Below are 13,616 nucleotides of genomic sequence, written 5' to 3'. Positions count from 1 at the left end.
AATTTATTTAAATACTTATTTCTTTCTTATTTAATTTATTAAATTATAATTTTATTATTAAATTAAGGAATATTAGGAATTTATAAACCTTAATGTATTAAATATAGCTTTCCTTAAGTAATTAAATATAATTTTAAAATTAAATTCCTAATTTATATAACATAAAAAGAAGAAAAGAAATATTTAAAAAGCTTTATATAATAAGTATTAAAAGCATTTAAGTAATAATAAGCTTTTAAAAGATAAAATAATACTTATTTTATTTTTTCCCTTATTTTTTAATAAATTAAAAAAGGGATATAATTAATATTTTTAATAATAAGTTGCCTTAATTCTTAATAAGGTAATTAAATTTAATAAAAAATAAAAAATTTAAAAATAAATATAAAAAACGATATTTAGCTTAATTCTTTCTTTATATTTAATTAAAATAATAAATATAAAATAATTTTTTATTTAATAAGTAATTTAAAATATTAAAAATAACCTTATACTTTTTAAGTTAAATATAATAAATACCCTTTAAACTTAATATTAATAATACTTAAAAAAAGTAAAAAAACTAAGTATTAAATTATAATAATAATATTAAAACTTTATAAATTTATATTTATAAGCTTATACTTATAAATTACTTAAGATTAAGGGATTTATTAATTTAAATAACTTTTTATAAATAATTATAATATATATTACTTTTAATTAAGTAATTTTTAAGCATTAAGAATTTATTAAATAAAATGCGCTAAGAAATTTAATTTATCCCTTAAAAACCTTATTTAAAGAATTAATAATACTTTTATATTATAATAAGCTTATATTAATCTTTAAAAATATTGTAATATTTATTATATTAAAATTAAAAGTATTTTTTAAAATAAGGAGTGATTAATTAAGAAAGTAATTAAGAAATAAAAATACATTATTTTAATTATATTAATAAAATAAAATATATAAATGCTTTTATTAAAAAACTAATTAATAAAAGGGATATACTTAGCTTCTTATTAATTACCGCTACCTTTATTTTATGCTTTTAAGGAAATAAATCTTAAAGTTAAAAATACCTTTAAGAAAACCTAAATATAATAAAATTAAAATATAATTATAAGAAAATTATTATAAAAACTTAATTTAAGAGCTTATTTAAAAAAACCTTTTACTTAAAGATTAAATGCAAAGCTTATTAAAAATATTAAAAACTTCCTTAAATACATTTTTAAAAACTATTAAGGGATAAAATCTTAATTTCCTCCTTTAATTTCATTTTTCTTTATAAAATAAATTTATGCTTTTTAAACCTTAATTTTAAAAAATTAATTAATTAATAATACCTTTATTATATCTTTATTAACTTTTTATTAATTTATTTACGCTTTAATTAATTTATTATAATTATTAATTATAATTAATTCCTTAAAAATATATATAACTTTAAATTTTATATTATATCTTTTATTTTTAAGCATAATTTTAAATAATTATAATATTATTTATCTTATTAACTATATTAATTATTTAATTTTAAATATTTTTAAAAAAGCTATTAAAATAAATATTATTAAAGCAAGGACCTTATTTTTAAAGGTTTTAAGCTATAAAATAAAGTGCTTTAAAAATATATTATATAAAATAAATAAAAAAAAGATTAAGAATTTAATCTTAAAAAATATAGTAATTATAAATAAATTTTATATTAATATAATATTAAAAGCGCTTTTATAAAAATTAAGCATTTAATATTATAAAATTAATTTAATATTATGCTTTAAATTACTTAAATAAAGCATTATTCTTTTTAAACTTATTTAATAATATAATTTAATTTTTCTTAAATATATATTATTATATTTTCCTTATTTTTACCTTTTATTATAAATATTTATAAGCATTATAAGCATATATAAGCTTATAATTTTTTTAATAAACTTAATAAAACCTTTTAAGCCTTTTTAATACTTAAATAAGGATTAAAAGAACTTAATAACCCTTTAGCATTTTTAGTTTAAATACTTAAAGGCTAATATTCTTAAATTATTAATTAAATATATTTAAGGCATAAAATTTAAGGAAATTAAATAAATTAATTATAAAAATTGCTTTAAAACCTTTATTAAAAAGGTAATTTAATATAAGCCATTAAAAGGTAAAAACTTAAGACTCTTTTTTTAAATCTTATAAAACTTATTTTATTATTTATAAGCATTAAATAGGTTAAATTATAAGCTTATAATAATAAATAAGTTCTTAAGATTTATTTATATCTTTCCTTTTATATTAAAAACTTAAAAATAAGTATTTAACATTTTTATACTTATAAAAGCTAAGTAAAATAGTAATATAATTTAAATATTTATAAAAATTAAATAAAATGTTAAAGTTATAATAATTAATTAATTTATAAATATTAAATATATTAAATAGGTAAAATGAAAGAATATTAATTTAAAACTTATTTTCCTTTAAACCTTAAAAGCAAATAGCACTATAAAAAGAGCTAGCAAAGTAATAATTAAATATACCTTAATTATATTATTAAAGGCTAATTTACCTTTTAACCTTTAGCTAAAAACAATGCAAGCTATAGCTTAATTACATAATATATTACTTGCTTTAAGGAAAAGAGGACGCGCCTTAAATATTCTTTTATATATATAGTTTTCCTATTATTTTTAGTAATTTAAACTAACCTAAATTTACTATTTTATAGCTTATTTATTACTTTATTAAGGTAATATTTATGCTTATAAATATAAAGTATATATATTTAAAAAGAAATATAAAAATAATATAAAGAAATGCTTTATAAAAAGGGAATTAAAAACTTATATTAAGTATTTAATTAGTTATATAGCATTTAACATCTTTTAAATTTAAATTTCTTTACTTAAGTAAATAATCTTTATAAAGAATATATAATTTAATAAAAATATATTTTATAAATTAACAATAAATAAAGTAAAAAATAAGCTTTTAACTCTTAAAGTAAAATTATTAAATATTAAAATTATTAATGCTAAGGAAATTTAAGATTATATTTATATTATACTTTTAATACTTTATATAAAAAATAACTTAATTAATTTAAATAATAAATTTAATACTTATTTTATATTAAGAAAGAATAAAATTAATATTTTTAATTAAAACTTAAGGGTAAGAATTTTTAAATTTAAAAGGTAAAATCCATTATATATTGCTTTTTTAAAAAGCTTAGGAAATTAAAAATAAAGACTTTTAACCCTTAAGAAAACCTTAAATATATTAAAATAAAGCTTTTATAAAAAGAAATATACTTTTATTAATAAAGTAAAAGCTAATAAACTTAAACCTTCCTTTTAAGAATTATATATACTTAAAGTTATAAGAAATTAAAAATTCTTTTAATTAATGCAAATAAGAAGAATATAAAAATAAATTTAAGGGTTTAAATTTATAAAAAGATTTTCCTAAATATATAATTAAAATAAATACCCTTAGGAATTCTTTAATTAATTATTATATTTAATAAATATAATTATATTTTACTTTAATATAACCTTTTAAAATAACTTTATAATTATTTTTTTACTTAATTAACTTAAAAAATAAAAATAAAAAATACTTAAAAACTTATATTTTTTAACTTTAAATAATATAATAATAGCTATTATTTAAGCCTTTAAGATTAAGTTTAAGCCTTATTTAATATAATAATATTATAAAAATCTCTCTTTAAAATTAATTATATAAAGAAAAGCTTAAAAAAGCCCTTTTTAAGATAAATAGCTTAAGGTAATGCATTAAGAAATGCAAAGCCTTATTAAGCTTAATATTTAAAGCATTATTAAGCATTAAAAAGCAAAATTAATATTATTACCCTTAAAATAAATATATAAATATAAGCTTAATAAAGATAAAATAATTAAATTTTTTAAGGCATAAATTTATATTTAAAGAAACTTATAACCTTATTTTATTATAAAAAGTATATATATTATAACTTTAATTATAAAATCATTTTATATAATAATAATAATTATTATATATTTTAATTTAAAGATTTAATAATTTAATATTATAATTATATTTTTAAATATTAATTAAAAAGGGTTGAATTAAATTTATTATAAATTGCTTAATAAATTTAAGGAGTTAAGGAAATATAAAGTACTTTTAAGGGTATTTTATAAATTAAAAAACTTTCCATTTCTTTAATATAAAAATTTTAACTACATATTGCAAAATTTAAACTTAAAACTCTTTTTAAAAAAGCTATATCTTTTTATTAACTTAGCTTATAAGGTAATAATTTTCTTTTATATAAATAATATTTTAATTATATATCTTAAAGATAAATATAAATCTTTTATAAGGATTAAAAATGGGATTTAATTTATATATAAAATAAAAAACTAAAGAAAGGCTTAATAATTCCTAAATATATAAATTCTTAAAAACTAAGAAAAGTATATTATAATATTCCTTTATAACTTATATATTAAAAAGATAATAAATAAATATAATTTATTAAAAAGCAAAAACTTTTTATTATTTACCTTAATACTTAAAGAAAAGCTTAAGCCTTTTTTTAAATAAGCCTTAAAATAGGAAATTTAAGAGTTTTAAGAAAAAGTTAATTTTATCCTTTATATAATAATTATAATATGCTTAAATATAGCATTTCCTTGCTTTATATTATTAAGATTTCTTATAAACTTAAATTTAAGTTACTTTAAGGCAGTAAATTATATAATTTAATATTTATATATTATTTAATTCCTTAAATTATAATTTAAAGGGAATTAAAAAGCTTAAGCGCTCTTAATAATTAAAAATGCTTTATTTATTAATAATAAGGAAAACTAAAGATTTTTTAAAAGTATATAATAACCCTTTTTAAAAGCCTTATATATTAAAAAGCATATAAATAAGTAATTATTTTTACTTTAATTATTAAGGCTAAATTATTAGCTTTAAAGCTTATAATTAAAGAAATAATAACTTTAAAATGCTTATTTAAAAATATAACCTTAATTTAAGCAAGCCTTAAATTATTTATTATAATAATTAAATAATTATATACTTAATTATTAATAAATATAAATAGTTAAAAACAAGGCTTAAGCATATAAATATTTAATAAATATAATTAAAATAAGAATTTAAAAAAGGCATTTTTAACATTATATACTTAAAAATTAAAAAACTACTTATAAATAAACTTATTAAAATTTTATTATGCATTTAATTTAAATATTTTAAAGCTTTTTTAAATCTTTAAAATATAAGGAAAGTAATAAAAAGGGATTAATTTATTTATTAATTATTCTTATTATTAAATTTTTATTAAAAATTTTAAAAACTATACTTCTTAAAAACCATAATACAACCCTTATATAAAAACTATTTCATAATTAAAAACTCCCTTTTAACCTTTATAATAATATATTAATTAATTTAAAACCTTCTTTTAATTATTATAATAACCTTTTAACTTTTTTAAAAAACTCTTTTTAATCTTTAATTAAATTTTTAATTATAATTTTAAATTAAAATTTAATAATATTTACTTTTTAATATTATTTTTAAAATTAAAAGGCTTAATTAAGATAATAATATAATTTTAATACTTTTTTATAATTTTTAAATTATTAATAATTTAATTTTAAAGCTTTTAAGCCTTTATATTAACCTTATTATATTACTTTAAAGTAATTATAATTTAAGCTTTAAAATACTTTATTATATCCTTATACCTATTTTTTATAACCTTTAAAAGCTATTACTATAAAATAAAGATCTTTTAAGTATTAAAAGAAATTATAAAAATGCAATTAACATAAATTAAATTAAATTCCTTATGCTTATATATATTTAAGGCCTCCTTTTAAGTATATTAAGACTTTTTAAATGCTAAAAAATTACTAAATTAAGCATAATAAAAATAAAGTATAAATAATAAAAGGAATATTAAAAATAGCTTATAGGAATTACCTTAAGTATAATAATAATAATAATTATCTTTATTATTATAATTTATATAAGAATTATTATTATAACTATATATAAGGCTCTTAATATAAAAAAAATAAAGAATATAATGCTTATTAATTTTCTTAAGCTTCTTTATATCCTTTTTCTTTTCCTTGCACTTTATTTTAACCTTTTCTTTAAAAAGGCATTTTATTTTAAGCTTTAAGCTATTTATATATGCTTAAAGATTCTTTAAAGCTATATTAAGAATTAATATATGCTTTAAAACTAGTTTTTAAATTAATTAAAAAACTTACTCTTAAGCATATTATTTAATAATATCTTAATAAAAGTATTAAAGCTTTTGCTATTTTTATTAATAAGCTCTTTATTAATTTAGCCATGCTTATATTTCTTTTTTTAAATCTTAAAAGTATAAAAAGGCAAAATAGCTTATAGCTTAAAAGTTTATTTTCTATTACTTTTAATTATCTTTAATATAATTAAAAAAATACTTAAAATTAATAAAAGTAAGTATTTTTAAATATAAATTTAATTAAAAAGTTTAAAAAAAAGCTTTAATTATTAATTATAAGCTATATTATAAAGCTATAAACAATTAAAGTTTAAGTAATAAATTATATATATTATAGGAAAGATTAAATAGTTAATTGCTTAATAAGTTATAGCTAATATTTTTAAGTATAAATTAGCTATTTAAAAAAGTAAGGCAATTAATAAGGCAGGAATTGCCTTTTAATTAAGGGGTATATTATATATATATCCCTAACCTTAATTTGCAACTACTTTTTAAAATGCTTAAATAATTAAATTTCTTTTATTTCCTCCTTTTAAACTACTCTTAAGAGATAAACGCTTTTATAATCATGCTTTCAAACCCCTCACGACACTTATAGCCTTCCACAAACTTGGGAAATGCAGCAACTGCTTCACCAGGCGACAGTTGCCGCCCGAATGGAACGACGCGAGGTCAACAAGCAGTCAAACAAAAGCCCAGACCTAGCGGGCTACACACAATCTTGACAGATTCTTGGCTCCATGAGATATCTTCACTCATCGCCAGCTGGGCATGTCAGATATGGCTTGTTGTGATCCTTCTTCAGATGGACAATCGCCCTCTCGACACTTGGACACAGAAAATCTCGCCCAATGCCATGGTTTCCGCCCTTTCTACCCTCTCGAAAGCGCTCCTCCTGGAACCAGTAGGAGCTAGCATCGGCCAGCTGAGGTGGTTACATCTGCGCCGCCCTCGCCGCATGTATGATTTCGAGCTCTTCGACCAGGCCAGTCGAGGACCTCTCGGGTCCATCTTTCTGCTGGCCCGATTTCGGATCGACATGGTCTCTCTTGGATGCTTCGTCACTATCTTCAAGTTGTCTGCAGCTCTTGGTCCGTTCACCCAGCAGGTCATCAGCTATGCAAACCGACAGGTCGATGTTCGGAACTCGTCTGTTACGTTCGGCGTGGCGTACAATTACAGTGTAGCCACTGTCACAGGATCAAACTTCGTTCCCAACACGTTCGACTCGTCTATACGTGCCAACATCCTCGGCGCGTTGTATAACTCCAAGATCCCTCCGGTCTTCAACTGTACATCCTCTTGCGTCTGGAACGATACGTATGTCACGCTGGGCTTTGGCCGCGAATGCAGAGATGTGACCGAAGCTGCGACTGCGAATCGGAGCTGCATCAATTCTGACCCCCTCAGCAACCACGAGCGCGTAGACCCTTACGATGGCAAGATCTCTCAAGAATGCAACATGACGACGCCGGGCGGCGTAGTGCTGAGGCCGGACCATTTCCCTGTCTTCGACGGGACGTGGCACACGACCAAAAAGTATGTCTCGATCGCAAGCTCCTCGAAATTTAACAACTGGAACTACCGAACCCTCGAGCGCGGCAAGTCACATTCCAGCCTTGTCACACTAGCACAATACGAGCGCGATACAGCCTTCCTTCACGGGGGTGAACTGAAGGAGAACGTCACAGAATGCGAGGTGTCGGCCGTGGCGTGGCGGTACTCGGGCGTCACAGTGGAGGGCAATGAGCTCGCGATTGCGGACCGGGAGAAGATACCACTGGACGGTTTCGACTCTATGCTCAATGTAACGGGCTTCCCGCCATGGAGTACAACGTCAATTTCAATAGAACGGGCCTCCAGCCCATGGTGATCAGTCTTTGGGACTGGAAGGGCCCGGACTCCTTCCTGGTGAATCTGTTGTCAGACATCTTGAGCATGGAGGGAATGCAGCCCTACCAAGAAACCGACGATAAGCCACCCGTATTTGCAACGTCCGTGTCCGGTGGGGACATTTCTATTTGGGTCGCGAGGATGACGGAAGCGATGACCAGTGCGCTACAGTCCGGGCCGAATAGCCAGCTCATGGAGGGTATGAGCCGGGATGTGGTTATCTTTGTGCGAGTCGACTGGTTGTGGTACGGATTGCCGCTGGTCGTGGAGATTGGATCCGCCTTATTACTAGCGTTCACAATTTGGCAGTCAAGGTCCAGACATGGCGTACCCCTGTGGAAGACCTCGGCACTGGCACAGTGGGCTTACAGGTCGGAGCAAGAGGGAAAAGAAGACACTATAATAAGACTCACATTAGAGGAGGGTTTGCCTGATTTGCATACGGTCGAAAAGGAGGCTAAGCGTTGGAAAATACAGGTACTACATTAGAACCAAGCCAGACCTTTTCTTAGAAGAGAACGGATATTTTGCACAGAAAGAAACAAATTGTATACAGATACATTACACGCCTAGTACACTTATACCCAACACACTCACACCCAAAACACCTAACACACCTACAACCAGTATACCTATACCCAATTTATAGGTGTATGGGTTTAAGAGTGCGAGAGTGTATGAGTATGGAGTGTGGGTTTTGGGTGAGGTGGCCATGTACTGGTATACCCTCGTTTTCGCAGGTGTGAATCTCTGTATTCTTCTTATAAGTAGCTTGCTGATCTTCTTAATACCGAGAACCCGGGAACCGATCCATCCTCAACTCAAATACGTTGAATGTTAGTCCGAGGTGAGACTCTTGGGTAGCTACAAACTTCGTAATAACATCTTATAGTTAAGATTTCCCATACAGGGAAGCCAAATGATGACAGGGGCATAGGATGAATGTAAGGCAATGGCTGCACGCACCAACTACACAGTGCTATGTGTTTGTCACTTTTTGCTCTGCTGTGGGCGACTCGTAGGGAATCACTGCTGGATGCTCGCAACGTGAAATATTGAGATCATGTTCAATTTGCTGCATATGAATACCCTCCAAAACGCAGGACCTTTCACCCTATATCCACGTGCTAGGACCAAACGTCTCCCCTGGTGGTAACACAGACTGCACAGCTGACTCGCTCATGTCCAATGTCGACAAGGCCCCTGCGTTGCCGAACCATTTCGGCGCGGAGGTTTCTGTAAGATAGAGGCTGAAGAAAATGATGATTGTTGATATGATCAACCCGGTATCAAGGGCGGCCGAGGTGATGTAGTTATATCGAAGCCTGTCACAATTTGTCAGCAAGAGTTTGCACATGTTTCTGGTATGTTGTAATAGGTCTGATAAGCGTGCAGGCGCGACGTGTCTTGCCAATATGCAACTGGGACGCACCGAGTGACCTGAAGCAGGGAGAACACAATGTAGAGCACGAGAGGGACTTACCACCAGTCTTTCATACGCCGCTTGATGAACCAGTTGAACACGGTCCCGACTACGCCCCAACAGCTGCAGAAACGCGTCAGTGTCCAGGCCAAGCGAGGAAGTGAACGCAGGGGAGGCAATATACGCACAGATATATATAGACCGTCGCCGGGGGCAGGTACCCGGACCCGCCGAAGATGAGCGGAACGTCTGCTATGTGTTAATCACCTGCTACGGATACTGAAGTGATGCATTCTAGAACATCCCAAAGCGCAACAACCAGGGAACCAGTGAAGGAGAAGAGCTATACTGACGGACATAGCGCCACAGGCTCATCGGGTATTTCCTGGCCATGAGCCACGTGAGGACCGGCACGACGGCGCCAAGCAGCCAGAACCACTGGAGCGACGAGTACAGGGCGCCGGCGCTAAACATCCTCCTGGGACCGATGACGCCCCAGATGATCGACGCTGTGTAGAAGACCTTTGCATTGGCGCATGTGTACTGGTGCTCCTGGTTGTCGGTACAGACATCCTTGATATTTTCCAACGCCCAGTTCATGACCGCGATCTGAATCACGGCGGACCAGATCGAGGCCGTCAGCTGCGCAAAGAACATTGTCCGGGGGGGAACCTTCATGTAGTGGCCTAGCTTCATATCTGAGGCAAAGAAGAGCGCTTGCGCCATGCAGAGATAGCCGTAGTTCTTGAACATCATCATCGCAAGCGGTCTCCCCTCGAGCATATACCCCACAACATACTCGGTCAGGACGTTAAGGCCCAGCTGGATATTTGTAATCCCTTGTACAATTCCTATAGGGATGGTAAAGGCGATGGGAATAAGGAGGCAGACGATGAGCGCCCACCACGGAAAGTCGGTCGGCCACGCGCACACGACGATGAAGGAGAGGGCAACCATCACAGCGAACAAGGCCATATACCACCAGTCCTCGGCGTCGCGGTATTTCTTCATCATCCGCATGTGGCTGTCGTCCTCTTGGTTCCGGGCGAGCGTAAACTGGGCCTTGATCGTGCGGCCGTGGTACAATATCACATGGACCACGATCGCCGAGACGGTGGCAAAGGCGAGGCCGTAGGCGAGGGCGAACTGGGTGGGGAGGTAGAGGGGCGAGTAGGAGAAGTACTTCTCGGCGTCGAAGTGGAAGTTCTCGTTGAGGATAGCCGATACGTTGTAAATGGCGCCACGGTTGTCGAAAGATTGAGCGCTGCTTACGGGCAGGTACTGAGCGTACCAGTGCCCGGAGTAATGCAGGCCCATCGAGATGATGATGAAAAACACGACTAGGCCGACCATGGTGTTCGCGATGGCGTAGAAGGGCGGGATGAGCGGGGATCCCAGGTAGCCGGAGATGATAGTCCAATCGAGGGATATTGGCAACAGGCCGTAGCCCGACACGCCGCCGAACAGCTGGTTGACGATGACGTTCTCGGGCGCGATCCACGTCACCCAGCAGAAGTAGCTCAGCCCCTGGAATATCCAGCCCGGGAACCAGTACCACACGAAGGCGCTTCCAAACACGATCAGGAACCACTTGTAGCGGCCTATCCGCCAGCCACAGGCAGACTCGGGATCGGACTTTTCGTGGTCGTGCAGTGTGTAAAACAGGGCGCAGTTCTTGAGTCAAACGTGGATTAGCGACGACACGACCACCCAAAACGCCCACACCCAGGCCGCTTGCTCATCACCAAGGATACTTACTACCAAGGTTCCCGGCCAAATCATCGAGGCCGGCCACACGAGAACCTCCGCGTCAGCCCAGCCAGGCCATAGCCCAAGCAGAGTGTGGTAATGCCAAAAAGTATCTGCCACGCCCAGCCGAAAAATTTCTTGTACCAGATTTGCTGGACTATAATAACATCTGTTGCATACAGAGAGCCACCGCCATACGCTGCATTCGACCTATCCCAGTGTCAGCTCCGGAGGGGTTTAGTTCAAAGGGGCCAAAGACGGGACGAACATGACTGTTATGATCACATGTTCTTTGAAGTTGAACTTGCCCGGCCGCAGGTTGAAGCTGAGACCGAGCACCTTGAACGTCCGGTCGGGGAAAATCAGGTCCCAGGCCAGTCCTATGGGGTACGCCACGAGCTGGATTGCGTACGTGCTCACAAAAACACTGGGGTTCCTCAGGGCGAACAGCATGTTCACACCAGACCCTATCGTGCACAGAATCATGCCAATGACCCATGCCCGTATCGTATTCGCCGGGAGATCAACATCGTAATTCCGTACCGTCGACCGGACCTATAATCCACCACGTGAGTTCTCAAGTACACTCTCTATGTGGCCAGCCCCTTAGGGCCGGTTGGAAAGGGTCATTGTGGTAGTGGCCTACCTCAGGATACGGCGAGTTGTCCTCGACGATCAGGTGCTCGATCTCGACGCCCTTCTCTGCGTTGCCCTCCCGGATGGCGGCGTCGATCTGCTCCAGCTCGTCTATGGGCATGTTGGGGTCCAGCCGGTGCATCTTCTCGAACTGTGTCAGCGAGGCCACGCCCAGGGACCGCAGGATCTCCCGCTCCGAGGCGGTCTCGGCCACCTCGAACTCGACGATCTCGGCCTCATGGCGCCTGCGTATGCCGAACACCATCTTGGGCAGCCTTGGTCGGGAATGGCATGCCAATTCTGGCGTGGGCTGTAGGAGTCACGGCGCTCTCGTCCGTTGGTAGGGCGTGATCCGGTGGGCCGTATATATAACACCTGGAGGAGGTACACAAGCCTTGGTCCAGATCACGAAAAGGTTCGCACTGCTCTCCTAGCGGTGGTGTCGTGAAAGTGGGCACAGCGTGGGCGACTTCGCCGGCGCAAGGTGCGCCGCAAACAAGTGCTGTGCAAATTGCTGGCAGCTCAAGACCGGACAGGGAGTTGAAGAAGATAACAACCCACAAGATCCTCGACCGGAAGAAGATTAAAAGAAAAAGAAGGAAAAGGAGGGAGAGCCTCAAGCACGGGTTGGGTTAATCAGAAAGCGGAGGATAAGAGCGATAGGTCGTTCAACACACGGCACGCCATCGCGGCGGCCCATGTAGCCAAACCACCAGACGGCAGGGAGACGGGGTTATCTGTCTGTCACTTGACAAATCCGCAGTCCAGAATGGCAGCTCGACATCCGGCCACAAGAATGTGGGTGTGTGTGTGCGATGGTGGTACTATAGCAGCCAAGGGTCTATCGCGGAGGACGAGGCCACCCCAAAGGCGCGTGTCTTGTCTTTCGACCTGCCTAAAAAGGCTGGGAATTATCGACGATGCCGGGCGTTGAAGGGGGGCTAGCAGGGGTTGGATAATTGACGGCAGTGATTGGGGATATCTTCCCCACGCCCGCGTCTGCCCAGTCATCAACGCTGCGGGCAGAGGGCGGGCTGTACTTATCTCAAAAGGTCAGGTGTCCACACAACGCGTCAGTTCTGAGGGCCTAAGCTTTCTTAGTAATCTGTGTGGCTAATCACTCTTAAGTGCGGAGTTAGGGGCAGGGACATCAAGGGCATCCAGGTGGTCTGTGTCTCAGAGATAAGGCTGTGCCATACTCAGCATATGCATGGCGACCGGGATGTCGCCGATAAGGTAGGTGATGGCCCGCCCCTGGAGCGAGGCTAGCGTTGCGCGATGGCACCATGCTTTTCGTTTTCCCTGTACCCCTCGGCTCGCAACACTGCTGCCGGGATTTCGTGATGCCTTCCTTGTCTCTCAGGGCGCAATCTCCCAAGTCTGGCAGGCTGTTAAATGATCTGCAGTGCGTCGGCACTGACTCTCATAATTGGCAATGATCCCCTCAGATGTTGTCTTGATTTGCTGGGGAGCTCACGGTCGAATTTGTAATTTACCATGCAAGCTCTGCCGTGTTCCACGGCCCGCATGTACGACTTGGCTCTTCGGCTCCGTGTCGTCGGCGCTCACGGGCGGAGCTTGTATCCCGGATCCCACGCAGCAAGTACTATCGGTGACGGACGAAACTCGATGCTTTCCTCA

General features: G+C 33.8%; 2 protein-coding genes across 2 annotated transcripts; one reads left to right on the top strand and one right to left on the bottom strand.

Moving 5' to 3' along the window:
• Positions 1–7,079: 7,079 nt before the first annotated feature.
• INS49_001571 (uncharacterized protein) lies at positions 7,080–8,147 on the top strand (the record flags this gene model as incomplete). Its single annotated transcript, XM_043162396.1, has 1 exon — positions 7,080–8,147. The coding sequence occupies one exon, from the start codon at positions 7,080–7,082 to the stop codon at positions 8,145–8,147; it is 1,068 nt and encodes a 355-aa protein (XP_043030902.1).
• A 1,134-nt stretch (positions 8,148–9,281) lies between these two features.
• Positions 9,282–12,240, bottom strand: INS49_001570 (uncharacterized protein; the record flags this gene model as incomplete). Its single annotated transcript, XM_043162395.1, has 7 exons — positions 9,282–9,492; positions 9,651–9,713; positions 9,779–9,839; positions 9,944–11,264; positions 11,507–11,549; positions 11,608–11,894; positions 11,986–12,240. 7 exons carry the CDS (start codon positions 12,238–12,240, stop codon positions 9,282–9,284), a joined length of 2,241 nt encoding a protein of 746 aa, XP_043030901.1.
• Between the last annotated feature and the right edge of the window lie 1,376 nt (positions 12,241–13,616).

The sequence above is a fragment of the Diaporthe citri genome, assembly GCF_014595645.1.
Source record: "Diaporthe citri strain NFHF-8-4 chromosome Unknown scaffold_1, whole genome shotgun sequence".
Classification (NCBI taxonomy): domain Eukaryota; kingdom Fungi; phylum Ascomycota; class Sordariomycetes; order Diaporthales; family Diaporthaceae; genus Diaporthe; species Diaporthe citri.
This window is presented reverse-complemented; position numbering and strand designations above follow the sequence as displayed.